At 55.1% G+C, this 20,541-nt stretch overlaps 1 protein-coding gene across 1 annotated transcript; it reads right to left on the bottom strand.

Moving 5' to 3' along the window:
- Nucleotides 1–6,445: 6,445 nt before the first annotated feature.
- Nucleotides 6,446–19,440, bottom strand: PGF (placental growth factor). Its single transcript, XM_054566999.1, has 7 exons — nt 19,056–19,440; nt 17,800–17,842; nt 13,349–13,545; nt 12,462–12,538; nt 10,417–10,446; nt 10,253–10,315; nt 6,446–6,807 (listed from the first exon to the last, which is right to left on the bottom strand). Exons 1-7 carry the CDS (start codon nt 19,128–19,130, stop codon nt 6,780–6,782), a joined length of 513 nt encoding a protein of 170 aa, XP_054422974.1. The 5' UTR covers nt 19,131–19,440; the 3' UTR covers nt 6,446–6,779.
- Nucleotides 19,441–20,541: the final 1,101 nt, after the last annotated feature.

Below are 20,541 nucleotides of genomic sequence, written 5' to 3'. Positions count from 1 at the left end.
GGACAAGGGCCGCGTCCCCTGAGTGGCTCGGTGAGAGGTCAGCCTGACAGCGGGACCTTCTCTCCCTCACCCAGGTTACGCCCCCTCAGTGAGAGAAACAGGGAGGGGCCCAACTCTGCAAGGAAGCCCTCCACCTCCTCCCCGACTGACTGTCCCGCTTGGTCGTTTCCATGGCAATGAAGTCACCTCAGGGACTAGAAAGCATGCCATCATTTTTGGCGTGGAGCCCCAAGGCCTCCGGGATGGGGCCCGCGGAGTGCTAGCAGGGGCCAGGCCCTCGTGGGCCTCGGTCGCAGCCAGTGTCTGGGGAGGGGATCGCTCCCGGCTTCGGGCAGGAACGGGAAGGGTTCACCTTACCTAAGGACACCGCTGCTGGGCTCCGGTGCTGACAGCCAGCCACCTTTTCACACGAAGGCTCTGTCACCGCCCCGTCTGGGGCCTGGATTTCCCCGCAGAGTTTGTGGAGGGGTCTATTCTGTCCGCCCGCCTCGCCAGTGTCCGGCCGCCTCGCAGGCCTGGGGCGGTCGAGGTCCCCCCCTCCTCTGCTCTGCTGCTCATCCTGGGGGCGGGAGGGGCCGGTGTGGCGAGTAGATTTGGAGGCAAGTCTGGGTTCAGTTCCATTTCAGTCATTTCCGGTAAATTTTATTATTATTACTATTACTATTGTTATTATTTTAAACAGCTAAAGCAGTTTAAAAAATTTTATTGATTTTTGAGAGAGAGGGAGAAACATTGATTTGTTGTTTTGTTATCGTTAGTATTTAGCTAGAAAAGGAGAGCAGAGGATCTTAGACACTGAGCTTAACACACTGGGGAGCATAGGGCTGCTTGCGTCAGCAGGAAGCACCAGCTTCACACCCAGGGGACCGCAGCATTGTGCTCCGCCAAAGGGATTAGCACGGCTCCCTTCCCCGCTCTGGTATCTGATTGTTGGGGACACAAGGGAGGTTGTGGACCATAGAGGCCTGTCAGTCTAACCAGGAGGAGACCCTACCAAAAGCCTACGAAAACTTGGGAAGGGGATTGGTTCCTTTGAAAAAGCACCTGGTTCGTCCCAGCCCAAGCTCATCTAATCTCAGGGGAACGTGGAAGCTCATTCTCCCTCTAGCTCATGACCTGCGCTTGCACCGTGTACTCGCGCATCTCTCCCCATAGTCATGTGGCCTTAGCAGCCACATCGTGGCCCATGGCCATGGGGGCTCCACACGCAGGCTCCAGGAGGGAGTCTGAGCACCGCAGCGCAGCCACGGGCTGCAGCTGGGAACACACGCCACGCTCGCCGGATGCTGGGCTGCGCTGGACTTTAATGTGGAGTAGAAACCTGGACATTGGCCTTTGTGTGGGCCCCACTGAGGACCAAATCAAACTTTTTCCATGGCGAGATGGACAGAGATGGGACATTAGGAAGTCAGAAAGGGAACCCCCCCTAATTTTACATCATCAATTAAGTTCTCTAAGGAGCCCCATCCTCCCATGCAGGTCTCAGGAAATTCTTTTCCTCAAGATTCCACAAGAACGCTGATAACAGTTCCTCTTGTTTTATGCATTCATTGGTTGATTCTTGTATCTTCTCAGACCAGGGATTGAACCCACAATCTTGATGTATCAGGATGATGCTCTAACCAACTGAGCTCTCTGGCCAGGGACATACTGGTAAATTTTAAAGTTCTGGCTTACTTAGCTTTCATGGTTTTAGACAAGCCTGGGCCTTACCTTCACTTGTAAAATAAGGAAGTAGAAATGGATTCTTTGTAAATTTATTTTCAGCCTTGAATTCCAAGATCATGTCACTCTCCTATTAAAATATTTCCCTGCTTAAAAAATTCAGCGTCTCCCACAGCCTAGCAAAGCCCTAACTACCTAGGACGGCATCCAGGGCCCAGCCTACTTTCCAGCTTTATCTATCACTCATCTGCTTCACATACCTGAAGCATCAAAACTGAACCTTTGAAAACCCCTATACAGCTATTGGTTTTCCATCTCTGGGTCTTTGTTAATAGGTTGCACAGACCTAGATCTCCTTCCCTAGTCATCTCCCCACACTCAGTGTTGCCTATTCCTTGAGTCACAGCTGAAATGCCAAGTCAGCCCTGCTTTTCCGCAGGTGTAAGTCATCTCAAATACCTCACGTTTCTTCAGTAGCACCTTATCTGCATTTGTTTAAGCTATGTGGCCTTTTCCCTTCTTTTATAATCACCTGTGCATATCTGATTCCTTTGACTAACTTTGCAACATCGGAAACAATGGTTTCTCCTCCCTCTCTGTGTGACCCTAACTAATCCAGGCATTCCGCTGGGCTGGGTCTCTGCCGCACTGAATGAGCTTCTCTCAAAGAACATTGGGAGCTTCAACATGACAGAAGTGTAGCAGCACTTTTCAAACCCTTCCTTTACTCCCCAAATTGTCTTAAATCATCAGACGCTTTTAAATCAACAAAACCCCTAGCTCTTGCCCTGGCTGGTGTGGCTCAGTGGATTGAGTGCCAGAGGGTAAACCAAAGGGTTGTGGTTCGATTCCCAGTCAGGGCACATACCTGGGTTGCGGGCCAGGCCCCCTGTGGGGGGCACTCGAGAGGCAACCACACATTGATGTTTCTTTCTGTCTCTTTCTCCCTCCCTTCCCCGCTCTAAAAATAAAATTGGAAAGAAACAAAACCCAAACTCTTTCTCTAGATATAGCCTTGGGGTCTTTTCTTTCCCTTTTCAGCTTTCCTTCTCTCTCTTAGTTCTTAGGTAGATCAACTCAGCCTTTTCAGCTAAGACTTTCTCCTGGTTTCCTTATTCTTGTAGGATGCGATTTTCTTCAGTAAGTGGGAAACTAAGAAGACTTTCACATACTAAAGTACTTTGCTCCCTTGCACATGCCAGCTCCTAGTAGACTCAACAATGCTCATGAATGAATGAATGATCAAAGTAACCAGCCCACATGGGGAATTAAGACCGAACTCTTTACTTCTTTCCATCTAAACAAGCCATTATGATTGGTGGCTTGGATGTGCTACAGCCTTGTACGTGGTATCTGGTCCTCTAGCTCTGTGCTTCACGGGTCCGTTCCCCACCTAGAAGGCAGAGTGATCTTTCAGAAATATACGTAATAGTCACCTCATTCTCCTGCTTGACGCCCTCCAGTGGTTTCCCTCTGCATTCTAACAAAATTCAAACTCCTAACCCCCCGCCTACCTCGGACATCACACCTTGTGCCCCTTCCTCCCTTGCCCATCAGGCTCCAGCCAAGCTGGGATCTGGAGGGCTTGTGCATAGGTGCTGTCTGTCCTCTGTTTGGAGTGCTCTGTACTGTTGTCCTCTGTTTTGGAGTGAACTCCTTCCTGTCCTTCAAACTTTACCATAAATGTCACCTCCGCAGAGAGGCCTCCCTGATCTACAGTACCTTTCTCCAAACACTGTCTCATCATCTTATTTCCTATTCTGCCCCTATTCCTGCATAACACACTGTCCCCCCAGCCGCCCCAGTTTGTTATTATTGTATCTCATGATTCCACAGGTTAGCAAATCAAACAGGGCACAGCATGTTCCTGCTCCATGGGGTCTGGGGCTTCTGCTGAGATGACTGTAAAGGCTGGGAGTCTGGAACAGCTGGTGGCTGGCTGAGCATTTCTCTCCCCCCCCACACCTCTACGTAGTTTGAAAGCTAGCTGGGGCTTTCCACTGACAGAGGGACCTCATGATCACTGAATCTCTTGCAAGGGAGCTCAGGGTTCCAAAAGGACAAGGCAGAAGCTTCCAGTTCTCTTGAAAGCACATGGTACTATTTTAGGGTCCCTTCTGCTGTAATCTATTGATCAAAGCAGAGACCGGTTAACTCAGATTCTAAGGGAGGGATTAGAGACCTTCCCTCACAGGGGAGGAATGTCAAAGAATTCAAGACCATATCTAATGTGTCAGAGCCACATTTTGGCAATGACATTTCCTTATTAATTTCTTTGTTTACATGTGTAACTTGTTTATTGAGCAAACAGTGAAAGTACAAACAAACCTTGTTTTTTTTCCTCTCATCATTGCTTCTAGATGAACTGTGTTGATTCTCCTTTTCTTGTCTCTTAATAGCATTTTGGGCAGAACTTCTAATGTTCCTGGTTCCTGTCACTTTAACTTATTAAAGGTTCAGCCTCATCTAGACTGGTCCATCCAATTTAAGTCTAACGCCTCTTTCTTCCCAAGGCAAGGTCCGGACTTGGCTCGAGGGAGCGGAGAGGAACTGGGTCTGGCCCTATACGCCTCCCCACTTCCCTCTCTTCCTTTCACACGGGGCTGGGAGGGACAACCTGAGGGAAAGTCCCTTATCTGGGGCCCCTCCTTCCCTGGCTACGACTGTGCCTAGCATGACAGGCATCTGGGCGCCAGCTTTCTTGCTGGTAACCGCAGGGCTACCCCACAGCACTGTTCCTTGATGTGTTTCCTTCCCAGCTCCGTATCTGGTATGCTCCACTCAGCCATCGCCCCAACCCTCCTCCCTCAGCCTGTAGCCTGTGGGGTCTCCTCACCTGCTGCTTCCCTTTGGGGACAATGTGGCCAAGGATACTCACGGCCACCCACTTCTCACCATGATCCCCTGAGCTGTGGGAAATGCCTACTGATTGCTCCAAGGTGTCCCCTCTCTCTGTCCCCTGTCACTCTTCAGGTATCCACTCCCTTCCCTCCTCATTCAGCCAGCACGTGGGCAAATTCAGCTCCAGGGAGGAGCGGGGGCAGGACCAGCAACCAAGGTCTCCGCAGCCTCAGCTCCCTCCCCCTTCTCTTCAACCTCCTGGTCTTGGGCTTATGGAGGGCGCTTAAGGGGGTGCTGGGCGATGTTTGGGCCTCACAGAATTACCTCAGCCCTCTGTCCCTTAATACATCCTGTAGGCATGTGTGTCCAGCCTGAAACTGTTCCTTTGTGTTAGAACGTGGTGTACTCAGAACCTTTTCTCCTTAGTTCTGGTCACCAGTTTGAGCAAGAGAGAGTCCACCCAGTGTCCTGTAACACGTGATTATGGTCGGCCTCTCCACTCAAACACAGGACCCGTGGGAGCAGATCCTCGCGTGTCTCGTTCCACCCTGGGGCCTGGGGGCCTGGGACATGTCCGGCGTGCAGGTGGTGCTCCACAGATACAGAGCGAGTGAGTGGCAAGGCCGCTTAGGACCTAACCGATGTGAAAGGATGGCCAACCTGGTCCCATGGACCGGTCAGTTCCTGTCCTACTCACTCCCACTGCTCCTGGGAGCGTCCTCCGGGGCGCCCAGGCCTCAGTGAAGAGACCGCCAAGGGCTGGGCCGCCCCACCCACCCCGCTGGACTGTCCAAAACTCAAGGCTTCCGTCCAAAACTCGAGGCGGGCCTGCCCCTGGGACCCTGCGGGCCTGCCCTGAGCAGCCTGCAGCGAGAGGGAAGGGGGAGCTCCCTTCCCACGACGCATGCAACACTGAAACGACATGCCTTTCAGGTCAGAGGTAGATGGGGGAGTCTGGTAGCATATGGTGCGCGCTGGAAAAACATTTTAAAGCATTTTCTCTTGTTTCATGTTGAGGCCTTCAGGAGGAAGGCAGAGGAAGGCGGGAAGTAAGGGAAAGGGGAAATCGGGCAGCATCGGCAGACCCCCTGCCCTCGGCAGCCTGCACAGCCTGGGGGTGGGCAGTTCAGTCCCTGGGGGGCCGGGGCCTGATGAGCCCAGGAGCCCCCATTCACTTGGAGTCCAGCAGACCAGGCACTGCACTGGGTGTGGGGTGGCCCTGGGGGAGGGGAAGGGGACTCTGCTCTTGAGTTTGAGGGTGTTCAGAGGAGACTGGGGCCAGGGTCCCCAACTTTGGGGCCAAGACTACATCTTGGGAATCCCTCTTATGGGGAGAGCAGACCTCAGGTTTTTTGCCTAAAGCAGCTGGGAGGGAGACACCCCTAGAAGCTGCAGGAGAGGCCGGAGCCACCCAGGGGGCAGCCTTGGGGCCCACGGTCCCTTTTTCTGTCCTGCTTCCATTTTCGGCTGTCGCCCACTGCTCCAGCAGACACACTCCCCTAGAGAAGCTGTTTCCAGACTAGAATAACTTTATTCAAGAGAATCTGGCTTGGCAGTCAGACAACCATGCAGGGCAGCTCTCTCCGTGTCCAGCCTGGGGCCCACTCTTTGCCTGTGTCCCCGACACGGGGCAGAATGGGAAGCCTTCCTTGGCCATAAAGAACAATGTCCCAGCACAGGCAATGGCCGGACGTGAGGAGAAACTGCAGGGGACTGGGAGTGACAAAGGCCCCAGGAGAGCACTGTTCTCCAGAGCTGAAAGGTCCGCTCTCCAGGGAGTAGAGCCCCAGCCAGGAAGCGGAGGAAGCCACCAGGCGCCTCCACCCCTGTGTGCCTCCCACTCAGCCACGGCCGCCGGAGCAAGCCCCTCCACCCTGCCCTCGCCGGGAACTTCCAAAGCAAGGGCTGCTCCTCCGTCGGTGCAGAGCACAAGGGCGAGGGACAGGCGGTGGGTCCCCTCTCTCTCCTTCCCTCTCCGGCCCCTTGGAGACCCCCCAGGGCCTCTGGGGCCTGACTTGCCCCTGACATGCTGCATGTCCCGCTTCTTCCCAGGCTGGCGCACACGTGATCCATGGCTGCCTTCTTTCTCTCACGTTCTGTTTAAGGCAATGAATTCCTGAGGGTCCTGTCCCTCGTCTTGGAGGGATCGAGTCATTCAGCAGGGATACAATTGGCTAATAAATAGAGGGCAGGTGCCTGCAGGGAGGTAACTGAGAATGTGATGATAATAAATACAGGAGCCGGGCGTGGGGTCTCTCTCCTCCGAGGGCCGGTTACCTCAGGGGAGTGGTATTACCGCACCTGCCAGAGACCAAACACAGAAAGCAGCATCAGCACACCGTGGGGTGGGGGGTCCCTCCTATGGGAAGGGGGACAAACCCAGAGGGAAGTTTGGACAGGGAGCACGGGGAGACTGCAGCATGCCGGGATCTCTGCTTGCACCAAGGCCAAAAAGAAGCCGTTAGCTGCCCGTCACCAAGCAGGTACCCAGGCCCCCAGCCTTGCGCTAAGCACTCTCTCATTTACCCTTCACATCTCATGAGGAAGGCTTGGTTATTATCCTTTTGCAAATGAGGAAACTGAGACTCAGAGGCTAAGAAACCTGCTCAAGGTCACACAGCTAGTGGGTGACATGCACTCAGTCTGGCTCCATACTCTAATACTTCTGACCACTCTGGGACAGCAGTCTTCAAACAAGGGCACCTCAAAATTGTCCAAGGCATAGGTGAGTCCTGATGGCCTTAAAGGAATCTGTTTTCAGTTTTCCACCTGAAAACTGCCTGCCTGAGAGGTCTGCTTCCCAACCATCTTGAGAGCTCACGATTGCCTTGCTACCTGGGAGCATCCTACCCATTTTGGATGCTGTGACAATACTTTGCCCCAAGGCAAAAGTATCCAGGGGACACCAAACAATGAAGAACTTGAGAGATGGGTGCAGGCGTTGAGAAAGGAAATATGGTAAATGACTGGGTACCCAAGACTTTTGCAAATCAGGTGGGTTCCAAGTCATTGCTTTCAACACAATTAAAGAACAACTCAACTGAACTGTTAGCTAACGTGTGATGAGAAGTAACTTTTGTTAGCAGGGCACCTTGAGGTTTTGGCAAATAATGTGGAAGGAATTTGTGGATGAAAAAGGGGCCACACACTAAACCTGAAAAGCACAGGGGAGGCCAGCCTTGCAGGCTCACCCTCCAAACTCAGAGACCAAAAGTAACCACATGTGATGGTCTGAACATAAAAATTCCTACCTAAAAACGGGTCACGGCAGGTAGTCATATCCTAGGGCAGTAAATTCTTTGACAAAGGTCAGCCTTCGCTGTAAGTGAGCCTATTTAACTGACTTCTTGCATCTAAGATAACATACCTTTGAAATGTCAGCCTCATCACCTTTTCCAGACCTCTCGGAGCACAGCCTCAAATCAGAGACCACAGCCCCTCCCTGCTGTCTTGCTCCCCGCCTCCCACTTCAGTGAGCTGGGAATGTCAGCGGTCCTGTGTCCACCGCTGCAAAACGGGCATGTGTCTCTGTTTGGCTTATTACTCAGCCTCAGAGATTTCCCTCCTTTGCTTCCTCTTGCCTCCCTAATCTACCACCAAGGGATTTCACCTTCCTTAGATGCCCTTACATCTCCTGCTTTGATTCTAGTGTATAAAATAAGTTGCAAAGCTCCCACTCTCGGGAGCATTTTCTCCATCCATTGAGATGTTGCTTCCTGGCAATTGTCAGTTTGGCTCAAATAAACTTTTAAAAATTCTCTGCAGGTTTGGATGGCTCTTCGATCGACGAGTTCAAGTGTCTGACATCTAGCAAGGGGGTTCACTTCTTGGTGTGGGCATGCCTTCTCAACCTTTTCATCTGTGTGAAATGGTGAACAGGAATGGGATTAACGCTAAATCCTGTCTCAGTCTGGCCGAGGTAACACTCATTAACAGGTTCATCAACTGAAAGAGGCAGCCACATCCATCTCATTGAGACGCATCCCTAATGAGATTGATTGCATTTTTATGTTTAACATTGATTAAAATATGATGCATTTGTGCTGTTTTGATCAATTGGTACTGCTAATAATTATGGTGATAGCCCATTCCAGCAGGAAATTTAGTTTATGTTTATAGGAAATTTACAATAATTCAAACTTCTGTACATTATCATAGCAGATACATATGACAAGGTGATATATAAAAGACCTGAACATTAAAAATAACTACATTAGACTGCAATTCTGTGGGGGAAGTCAAATGGAAGTATAAGTTCAAGGAAAAAAGAAGCAATGCAAACATTTATATTTTTTGTTTCTGTTATTCCCATTTCTTTTAAAAGTGGATAATGGTATTAAATTAACATGTCTTATTCTATAGGATATATCTGAAGAATTTAGTGGCTTTATATTAAAACATTAATATTTATAACATGCTAGAAATTATATCTTTGCAACTATTTATAATTCTGTTGGCAAAGTTCAATGCTAACTTAAAAATGAGCAACGACCTGGCCGGGTGGCTCAGTTGTTTGGAGCGTTGCCCGTACACAAAAGGGTCACAGGTTCGATTCCCAGTCAGGGCACATACCTAGATTCTGGGTTTGGTCCCCAGTAGGGACACATACAGGAAGTAACCGACCAATGTTTCTCTTTCACATCAATGTTGTGCTCTCTCTCTCTCTAAAATCAATAAACATATCTTCGGGTGAGGATTAAAAATTTTTAAAAAAATGAGCAAGGGAGCACATGGATTTTTTTAAATTGTTTCAGAAGGCCCCTGAGCGAGATGTTTGAAGACTGCTGCCCTGGATGAAGGAGCAACAGAACACACTCCATCTGGACCTGCCTGGCGGGGGACCGTGCGCTGACTACACTGCCAGCTCCCACCCCACGTTGCTGCTTGGGCCCAGGGGAGGAATGAAGGCCACATGCCTTTAGGAGACCAACTTCTCCAGAATCCCTATCTTCACCGGGTGGGGTGGATGTCTCTGCTCATGGAGGGGCGGACCCGTGGAGTAAGACATGGGTCAGCTCCAGTCCCACAGCATGAAATGATTTGCTGGTGTCTGTGACTGATTACTGTAGATATGAAATATTTCATTTTTACTCTTTACTCTCACAGATTTGCATTTTCCCTGCTCTGATCCTTCTCTCCCAGCCACACTCTGGCCCAGACTCCAACTGTGGGCTTCCAGGTGTGAAGCCAAGAAAGACAGATAACATTGAGAGGGAAATAGGAAGCAAGTGGGCCCCAAGACCCCCCGGGAAGGACAGAGACGCGAGAGTCCGGGGACTGAGAGCGAGTGGGCGTTTGCTCCTTCCCCAAGGGCTCTAGGGAATGGCCCAGGATACAGTTTCAGCTGCTGGACTTTGCATCACTAGAAGGGAAGCACTTCAGAGCAAGAGTTTTATTGCTTTGTTCACTGCTGTACCTGGCAGACAGTAAGTGCTTGGTAAATATTTCTAGAATGACTAAATGCTTGGTGGGCCCTGATCCTTCATTTTACGCAGAAAAGAAAAACTAAGCTTAGAGAGGTAGCTTGGCTTGCTCAAGGCCGCACGGAGACTCAGGCTAAGTCAGGACAAGAACCAAGGCCCCTGAGGCTTCCTGGGCCCTAGAATCTCTAGGAACGCAGCTCCCTGTTCTGGCCCCTCACACTGCTCGGGGCCTTGCTTTCCCCCTTCCTGACCACTAACTCCTGCTGGTGGGAGCCCCTCTGGCCCAGCCTCCTGGTCATCCCTGGGCCCCCCGGCACACTCACAGGTGGCAGACTGTGGGTCTCTGCTTCTCTTTCTTCCTCTTCCCACTGCCCTTGTGTCTCCTCCTGCAATAAGCCAAAAGCATCAGGACAGAGTGGCTGGGCGTTTCCCATGCTAGGATAGAGGCTGGCAGACCCGAGAACAGCCTGAAGCCCCAGCCACTTACCTTTCTGGCTTTATCACGTCCCACACAGGCCTGGGGAAACAGAGAGGGGCAGGGCTGAATCAGGAGGGTGGTAAGCAGGGGCTCCCTCCATCCCTACCCCTCCCCTCAGACATTGGGAGTCCTGGTCCTGCAGTTGGTGCTGAAGCCACTAGGGGGTAGCATGGAGCTAGTAAGGGAGAGATGGCTTCGGGCTCTCGGCTTCGGCTTCCAACTCCAGGCTCTGGTGACTCCACTAAGAGAGATACGAATTTCCCCCTGGGGCCCCTTTCCATAACCTTCTGCACTTCTCATGCACTCTTGGCATCAAATCTGGGGATTTGTGAGCCTGTTCTTTCCTGCCTTCTCTGTTTACTTCTTCTCTTGTTCCTGCCCTCCGTTCCAGGGCACACTCAGAGTTTCCTCAAGGACAGTGAATGAGGCCAGCTCAGGCTGCCTGTCAGGACACAACTGCCACCCCCCCTTCCCCCGGGGACGAGTGATGCTGCAGGCGACAGCAGGAGGGATGGGTGAGGGGTAGAGTGAGGGGAGGTAAGCGCAGCCCCAGAGTTGCAGGCCTGTCCTGGCTCTGCCCCCACAGCCGTGGCTGTTGGCCTCCCAGCGAGAAGAAAGGTTGTCCCTGTTGGTCAGCCTGTTGGAAGGGGACAGGGCCTGGGTCTTCTCTGGGAACAGGGGTGGGGGTATGGGGCAGCGTGGCCAGGGAATGTTGCCCTAGGCTGTGTCTCCCTTGGGAGCCAGGGCAGGGTACCAGGGCCTCTGGGAATGCCTGGTCATGTCTCTGCCATCTTGGGCAAGTCCGAGACATTCATGGAGCCTCAGTCGCCTCATCTGCCTGCCCCAACAGTGGCTGTGAGGGCAAAGGTGACGTGGGATGCGAAAGGTCACCATGCAGCACTGTGCCTGGGAGGGTTCATGACGGAGCTACTGTTGTGTGGCTAAACCTGCCTGGAGCAATGGGCGAAGTGTGATTGAGGCAGGGCCCCAGGAGCGATATGATAAAGAGGGCCTGGAGCCTGGGCTCGGGGCCAAGAAGGCGGCCAGAGCCCTGGACAGTAAGCAGGGCCAAGCCCAGGGCAGTCCTGGGTCTTTTGGAGAATGGCCACGAGAGGTAGTGTGGAAAAGGGTAGGCTCGGGGGTTGGACAGACTGGGGTTCACGCATAAGCTGCAGCAACTCATGTTACCACACTAAGCCTCAGTGTCCTCATCTACAACATGGGGCTCATGACAGCACCTACCCCTCCAGGGTGGTTATGAGAGCTTGTCTGCTTTGCTCACCACTCTATTCTAAGAATCCAGGACAGGGCCTGGCATACAGTAGGTGCTCAATTAATTCTCACTTGAATGAGAAGGAGAACATTTGACCATTGAATATGAAAACACATTTAAGTGTCCAGTGTGGGGCTAGGCCCACAGTAGGGACACAATAAACGGAGGTGGTCCCCCTTCTTCTCGCCTCAGAATAGGGCTCTTGTCTGGTGCTTCCATCCCTGGCCCCGGGGCACCAGGACAGCTCCCCAGCTCTGTTCCCTCTTCCCTAGGCCTGGTTGGCAGCGCCAGGCCTGCCTCGCCTGGTAACCAATGTTCAGGGAGCCCTGGGAGCGGAGTGGTCACAGGCTCTGCTTGGTGGGGGAGGGGTGCGGTTTTACAGAAACCCCAGCGCCTCCTTCCTCCTGCCCCTTTCCTCCTGCCACGGCTTCTCCTACCCTGTGCTCCTGTGCGCCGTTGTCCCCTTCCACCGTGGCAGCTGCCTCCCATCTCAGGGAGGGGGATGGTCTGCTCTGAGCCCCTGCAAGTCTGAGAGGGACCTGGCTTCCTTTGCCCCTGGGGCTTCTCAGCAGCTGTCACTCCAGCTACTGGGACCACCTCCTCAGGCAACAACTGTGGGGGGGGCGGTCGGTGGGGACAGCACAACACAGCTGCCTCTGGTCCCTGACTTCCCGGCCCTCCCTCAGCCCAGAAGGAAGTGAAGCCTGCAGCAGGGATGGGTGGCCCGTGGCCAAGGCTGCCAAGGGCATGGGCCTGTCCCCGCCACTCCCTGAGGACCTACCTGCACTCGCAGCGCTTGTGCTGAGAGAACGTCATCTCCACGTAGGAGGGTTGCTTCTTAGAGCCGATCTTCAGGATCTGCGGGGAGAGAAAGGTCGGCTGCCTGGATAGGGGGTGGGGGTGGCCATGGGTCTCCAACATTCTTTCTACCCCCTCCTTGGAGGGGGGACCAGACTCCATGTTTTCCCCCACCCTTTGTACTGCACGCCCTTATTCTGTTTTCACTGTGGGGCAAACGGCCCTCCCACCTGCCTGTGAATCTGAGGCCCCTGACCCTCCATATGCATGGTCACCAGCATAACAGTACAGGGAGGGGGCTGTACTCTGGAGTCAGAAAGACATATGTTGAGATTTTGGATCTTCCACCTGCTGAGCAAGGGAAATACCACGTCTGAACCTCAACTTCCCCATCTGTACTTTGGGAATAGCACTTGCCTTGAAGGGCTGAACGTTGAGGTAGCATTTTTGAAGTGCCAGCACAGCCTAGCACAGCACTCGGCACCACGCAGTGAGGGCTCCGCAGAGCACTGGGCTTGTGAGCAAGGCTCAGGGCACCAAAGGCTGCCGGTATAGACAGGGACTTCTTGAGTCCAAGTAGATTCACATCTTTTCCATCCTCAACCAGGTATCTGGGTCCTGGACTAGGGCTAAGCTAGAGCCTGGGACAGAGGATAAGGGAGGAGTTGCATGGGCTCAAGGTTGGGACGTGGGCTCAGAGAGGAGGGTCACTGTGCCGGGTGGTGAGAGCACAGGCCTGGGGGGCAGCTGCAGTCTGTGACCTTGGCCTGCCCTCCTGCCCTCTCCAGGTCCTCCTGTGGCTAGGTTCTGTGACCCCCTGAGTAGGGTGTGGACAATGGGGGAGGCGGGACATGAGGAGACCCTCCCTACCTGCATGGTGACATTGGCCGTCTCCACCGGCACACAGTGCAGGGACTCGTCACCACAGCAGCCGGTGCAGCGCAGCAGGGCGACACAGGATGGGTTGAACATGTACTGCACTTCATTGGGGTACAGCGACATGATGTTCACCAGCTTCTCCATCGACCGGCAGTAGCTGCGGCCCCACACTTCCTGGAAGGGCACCACTGCAAGAGGGCGCAGTTGGCTGGGTCAGATCAGGATAGGGCCACTCCAGGAAGCCCCAGTCCCTGCTCCTTCGGCTTTGCGGAGCCTTTGGGGTTAACCCGCACCTCCTCCAGGAAGCCCTCAGCCTATGTCCGCTCCCTCTGCTCTGAAGTGATGTGATCCATCTGGGAAGGCCGCTGGGCCCTTAGCTCATCTGCTGGACAGAAATCCCGGTGGAACGGGGTTCCCGTGGCCTGAGCTCTCCGCAGTGCTCTCAATGCTCTCGGCTCCGGCTGCCACGCCTGCCTTGGCGCCCTCGAGGCTCCGAGGAGCGTGCCCCGGCCACTCCCCAGGCCTGCTGGGTCTTTCTCAGGCCTGACCTGGGGCTTCCTCCATCTTGGGGAATTTGTAGAAAACAGTTGAGTTCTGCGAGATTGCCTTGCAGAGCCCCACAGTGGGGGTTAGCCTCCGCCCCAGTCCTTATTTCCTGCCCCACTCCGGATCGCCTCCTCTGCGGGCAGCCAAGACTGCAGCCAGCAACGGCCTGGCCCCACTCCTCACTGTACCGGGACCGGCCCCCGGACCAAACTGGGCCGCGGCACCGTGATTCCCACCATTGCGCTGTGCTCATTTCTAAGCCAGTAAAGCCTGCCGCCGTTCCTCCAAGCCCACCTCCCTGCCTCCTCTTTTCAAAGCCTTCCCCAACTTTTCTAGGGTGAACAGATGTTCCTCCTTTGAGCATAATTAGGCCCCACCCACTTGCCTTATCTCAGTCACTGGAGGTCCTTGTCTCCTTTACAACTGAGGACAGGGACCCAAGCACCCAGTAAACGCAGGCTAAATAATTACTGATTGATTGGATGACAGTTCACTGAAGATTATCAGGGACATCCCCGACCCCCATGATGTCCTGTTGGGCATGTGCAAGGGCTTTTGGGGGCCTATCTGGAATCCCTTAAAGATGCTGCTCCTTCAGGGGAAGACCTGGGGCCTGGTCCCAAGAGGGTCACAGGGAGTGAGTAGCCAGAACTAGGAGACCTGGCTTCTATTCCTGGCCCCATACCAGCTGTGTGACCTTGGGGAGGTCACTCAACCTTTCTGGGCCTATCAGCTTCCTTGGCTGGGGAAAAGAAGCAGATTGGGAATGGACGGTTGCTAAGGTCTCTCCCAGCTCTGACAGGCGGTCTGTGATTCCAGCCTTCACAGCCCAGCCCAGCCTTGAGACTGCGGGCAGAGCAACATCTCTGTCCCTGGGTCGTCCTGCTTTACACACGGTGGTTGTCCTCAGCTGGTGAGAGAGGACGTAGTAGCTGGGTCACCTGGGGGCCCTGAGGTCTCTGCCCTAGCGCAGCAGTTCACCCGGCAGCCCCTCACCTCCTTCCACAGCCCTTTCTAGGAGGCAGAAGGGGCCGAAGTCCATTCCACTGGGCCTATGAGGACATGAGTCTCAGGGTAATCGCGGAGGAAAAATAAACTTCAGCCCTAGCAGAGGCCCCAAGGAAAGGCTGCAAGCTGGCGGAAAATACCCAAGAGGCAGCGTGTCCATGTAGAGCTGGCCGAGGAGGCCAGAGCGGCAATAAACCACGCTTATCTGGGTGTCTGCTGCTCCATTCTGCTTTGTCTGCTGAGGGGACCCTAGGGCTGGGCCCAGGGATGACGCCTCCTCCGATCTTACCTCTCCAGGCTACTGGGACACTTTCCTTGAACCCTTAAGTGGGAAGTAAGTCCCTCTCCCTGTAAGCAGCCTGGAAGCCGCAGGCAAACAGCCTGTAGAGGGTCAGTGGGGCACCTCCCTATCGTAACTCTGTGAATGTGTGTTTAGTCTAAAATCTTCACGAGCACTATGTAACTCTGAACATTTAATCTCCACCTTGGAAAACATAAATAAAAGCAGAGGATAGCCAGCTGACAAAGTGCTATAGAAGGCTCAGAATCCTCTCCTGGGACCAGCCATTAGGGAGGGGGACAGCAGCTGAGAAGGGGGTACCCCAGCCCCCTACCAGTCTGCAAACAGACTCCCATCCAGCTGGGCTGTTGGGGCCACAGCCAGGTTAAGCAGAGCCAGCTGAGCCTTGGCGGCAAAAGAAGGGATTTCCTTTCCTCACCCCCACTCCCCACCACACAGACTGCAACAACAGGGCCCCGCCTGCAGGGCCCCGAAGTCCGCCACATGGCCAAGCCGTGCTGGGGAAAGGCTGAGAAGAAGATGAGCTGGGCCTGGTTTACCTGGCAGCCACCGGGGAAAAAGGGCGATTCATCCCTGGAGGCAGCTGCCTGGGTGTGTGGGAGGAACAAAAGGCGCCGGCTGGGTGGGTAAGGGGTCAGTTGAGCAAGCGGTGACCACTCCCAGATGTGGGCTGAGGCCCTCAGGAAAGAGCTCTGCTCAGCTCCTTCTGAAAGTACTTCCTCTGGCCCCAGACCTGCTCCTGAGGCTGCAGCGGGGGTGAGAGGAATGGAGGCTGCGGCCCAGTCAAGTGCCAGGCCAGGGTCAGGCCGTGCGCGAAGGCGGCTCCCAGGGCATGAGCGGGGTCTCAGCTCTCGATGGCCCTGTGGGCAAGCCTCCTATCTGGCTCCCGCTGCCTACCACCCAGGACGAAGGAGACCCAAGAAGGGAAATGTTTAATCCCGAGAGCGAGCTCCTGGGGAGGTTGCCGGGAGGCCGCGGGGCTGGGCAGAACGGCTGGCCACCAGCCCAAGCCCAGCAGGTGTCCTCTCCATAGTCACTGGTGGGGCATGCAGCCAGCCTGCCGCAAGGGACACTCTGCTCATGCCTGCTCAGCTGTGAGCCGTGGATACTGAGGAGTGTCCAAGGCTTTACGCAACTCCGAGGGCCTCTGTGAGCCTTGGGTTCTTCACCTAGAAAATCTAGAGAATACAAATGCCTTCCTTGTTCACGGCCTGTGATCAATGCAGAATTATAGTAAATGCCCAGCACTGCTAGCATGAGAGTAACCCACGGCTGCAACGCACGGACCGCACTGTCTCTTGGCCAGTGTTAGCAGGAGGGGATGGTATTTTCAGGTGCTGGTAACTGGGGTCCAAAACTCATGGGACTTCCCCTGACCACGATACAGGCTCCCCTAATGATCGGATGACAGGTTGGCTGCCCTGATGAACTGACACTTCCCAGCCTCCTCACCCTGGTTCTTGGAAGATATAAACTCCTGTGTCCCCTCCACGGGGTCAGATAATCCTACACTCTTAGAAAAAAAAAAAAAACAAACCCTTAGATATCATGTAGTCTACTGTTCTCATTTACAGATGAAGAAACTGAGGCTCACACTTTTTCGGTAGCTGTTTCCTGAAATATACTAAAAGCACCAAAAAGGACAGGGGGTGGAGATGGTGATGGGTCCCTCCCCAGATCTCAGAGAGCATAATATTGTGCCAGTCCCAGGGGGCACAGCAAGGGGACGGGGAGAGTTATCAACCAAGTCAAGGGCTGCCACCTCCCACATCTTGTCAGCACTTAAAGAGCCTGGGATTCAGGCATGACAGCCTGGCCAGACCCAGGAGAGAGGGTGTTCCCAGCTCGCACTGGCTATCACGTATGTGCGTGTGCATGTCTCTACATGCTCCCTCTTCCGCAGCGCCGTGGGAGGCCTCAGAAATGGTGTGTGGCCCCACTGCACGTCTCGGAGAAGCCGAAAGGGAGGAGCGAGGCAGGGGGCCTGGCATGAGCATCCTCCTTTCCACATGTATGTCTCTTTGGCAGCCATCTAGCCCTTTGAAGATTCCCTCTTGATGCAACCCAGGGTGGGGAGAGGAGAGGCCAGGGAGGGCACGACTCATGTTCTGTCTGTTTGTAATCAATGGAAAGGCCTGGCTGCTAGGAAGCGCTGGCTGCTGGGAAGGTCCTTTCTTCCCTCCTGATTCTCTTGATTGCGTGCCCACTGCACCAAGCTCCCAGACCACCAATCAAGCCCCTGGCACTCACTGCCCACACTGCCCTCCAAGACCTCATCTGCCCCCTGACGTCATGCTGGGAAGGGGCTCTGAACCAGCTAGACCAACCCTGGATACACTGGCCCAGCCCTGCTCTCTGGGTGACCAGGGCACCTGGAAATACACCTCTCTAGGCCTCTGGGTCACCAGAGCGGGGGGGATTTCTCAAGCCCTGACAACTTTGCCAGCCAGGGCATCAGCCAGCTTGCGGACTCTCCCCAACTTAACACCATCCTGCACCCGCCCTTCATGCCAGTCCCTTCCCATTCTCGGAAGAGGTGTGGCAGGAGGGGACTCGGTGAGCAGACACACCAACCCGGCTTGCTTACCTTCCGTCTCTGATGAGTTGTCTCTAGCAGGCAAGGCCGACTGCTGTGGACAGAAGAGCGCAGAGGTGAGGGGGACCACCGCGGGCCTCTCTGCTCTGGGGCTGAGCTTATTGGCAAGAACATAGAGGCCCCTCTATACCTCTCCGCACCCACCGCACCCACTCTCTTCCCTGTCTCAGCACTCTTTCCAGGTCCAACTAAAACCTAACTGGACCCTGAGTGAGTCTCAGCCCTCCCTCTGGCCTCAGTTTCCTCATTTGGAAAGGGTGGGAGTCTGGAGGTTTTTGGAGACATTTTGCTTTCTGGGTCCCAAAGATCTTGCAATCCTTTGGGGTCTTCCGCCTACCCAGCCTCCAGGCCAGCCCTGCTGGGTCCTGTGCAGCCTCCTTTGGCTGGGTGCCAGAGCCTGGGAGCAGTGATCAGCTGGTGGGAGCGGAGGGGCTGGAGCGGGTGGCGCCATGAGCTGGTGCTGGGGGTAACATTACACCTCTGGCCAGCCCTGCAGCAGGCAAGCAGGTGGCTGCTGGTGGGGATCTTCTGCCTCAAGGGTCTGTCTAGCCCACCCACTCCTGAGCTGGGGCGGGGACTCCCAGGGCAGTGGGACCGCATAGTGGAAAGGCAGCTCCTTGGCTTTGTCAGGATTGCACTGCCCAGGCTGGCCCCTGGCCAGACTCCCCCCGCTCCTGGGAAAAGGGCCCTGATCACTTCCCCAGGCCCCGCACTGGAGGCCTCCGGCTGCCCACCACGGAAGGGCGGCAACAGCAGCACGTCTCGTCTTGTCCCCAGCCCGCTGGGAGCACTGGGTTCAGCCGGGGGCCCTGACAGGGGCAGGACCCAGCCTCCCCACCAACGGCCTCTTCTGCCAGCTGCCCCTCCGCCAGACCAGGTCAGAGGTCCTGGGGGCGCCTGCCTAGTCACAGGCCTCGACCCTGAGCACAAGGCCAGGGACTGGCCTGGGATTAGTGGAGAGATGCTTTTAGCAAAGCCACTGTGGCTCCAGGGGCCAGACAGGAAACCTCCCTCCCTTTTCTGTGGCTTCCCTGCCCCCACCAAGACAGACCCCAGAGCTAAAGTCTGGGACAGCCCAGCCTGAGGTCTCTTCCCAGACAGTGTCGTCCAGCCTGACTCCTGGGAAATGTATGGACATCCTTGGAGGTGCCGCTTCCGGAAGTGGGCCTGTGATATCAGGGCCCTCTGCTTTGAGTGTGGGGGATGGGAATACCAGGGGAGCCAGGCGGGGATGTGGGGGGTCTTACCTGGGAGGGCACAGCAGGCAGCGCCAGCCCAGCCAGGAGCTGCAGGAAGCAAGTCAGCAGCCTCATGGCAAGCATCTTCTCAAATGTCCCAAGCTAGGAAAATCACCCTGCTCATCCCCCTGGGGGAGCCCCTGGCACAGGAGGAGAGGCGCTGAGCGGGGAGCTGGATGTCCCCCTACTACTGCCCCGAGGTCCCCTCTGGTGGCTCGAGCATCCTCTGGAAGCCCTGGAAATTCAGGAGCCCTTAGGTAAGTCTGTGGCTGGGAAACCTGATGCGAAGCGCCCGGCGGGGCGAGGCAGTGCGCGGCAGGCGCGCCCCCGGGGAAGGTCCGTCGGGCTCTCGGCGCGACCGCAGGTCTCCTCCCGGCTGGCCACTGAAGATGCAGCTTCCTGCTCAGACAGGAGCTCCCTTCTGGGACTGGAGCTAGTCGGCGACTGGGTTTCAAGGGCCGCGAATGGGGCGGGGCTCCAGGCCCGTCCCGCCCACCGCGACGAGGCGTCCAGGGAGCTGCCGAGCTGAGCCGGGTCTGGCTGGCGGCGAAGGAGGCGCGGGCGCCGAGGGGCTGAGCGCGAATCCGAGTGCGCTCGTCCCGCGGTGCGTGGACGGGGCGTTCAGGCCGCGTAACCCTCGCGCTCCGCCGGAGACCATCCCGCAGCCTGGTGTCTGGGGCTCTAGGACCCAGTGCCACCAGGGGAATGGGGCTCACAGCTCCGCTTCCACGCTTCTAGGCTGGCTACCTGGGGTGGGAGGGAATCCAGCTGCCCGACGTGTGCCAACAAGGCTCCAGACTTCAGCGGCCTCTGCAGAAACTGCGGCCCCAGACCACTAGGAGGGCGGCAATTTGGTCTGGCCCTTCACAGAGCCACCTTATTGCCATCCCCGCAATCCTCAGAGGTGAAAGGATTATTAACCCTATTTTAAGGATGAAGAAACTGAGGTTCCAAGAGTGCCCCTGCAGGATATGTTGTATGCACCTACACACTCGAAAAAGTGTGTGTGTGTGTAACTGATAGAGACAAAACCCCAGCCACCTGACTCCAGAACTGGCCCTCTGCCCCTCCACCCTCCTCCTAGCCAAGCGCTCAGACAGCAGGTCAGCCCATTCCTCTTGTGGGAAGCAGTTTTCTCAGGCCCTGCCTGTGAGCCCACCACATGCAAATTGGAGAGCGGCCTAGTGCAACATTTCCTCCCGGTCCCAGGGTGAGGAAGAAATGCTCCAACTCAGCACAGATCTGCCGACAGCGTTTTTGTGTGTTTGTGTGGGCATTTGAGTGTGACTGTCAAGACACACCTGTGCTGTGAGTTTCTGTGTCGTCTCGGTGTCTGCCTGTGTCTACTGCATGTGCAAATGTCACTCACGTGTGGCTCTGATCTCTCAGTATCTCTGGCTGTTTGTGTGAGTATGTGTGTATATGTGTCCGCTGTGTCTAGGTGTGTTTGGAAGTGTGTCTGAACGTGCATTTCACTAGGATTGTGAACTTGCAT

This window comes from Pteronotus mesoamericanus, unplaced genomic scaffold, assembly GCF_021234165.1.
Source record: "Pteronotus mesoamericanus isolate MK-2021 breed Mesoamerican mustached bat unplaced genomic scaffold, CSHL_Meso_final contig_182, whole genome shotgun sequence".
NCBI lineage: Eukaryota > Metazoa > Chordata > Mammalia > Chiroptera > Mormoopidae > Pteronotus > Pteronotus mesoamericanus.
Note: the sequence above shows the minus strand (reverse complement) of the source record. Positions and strands in the feature narration are given on the sequence as shown.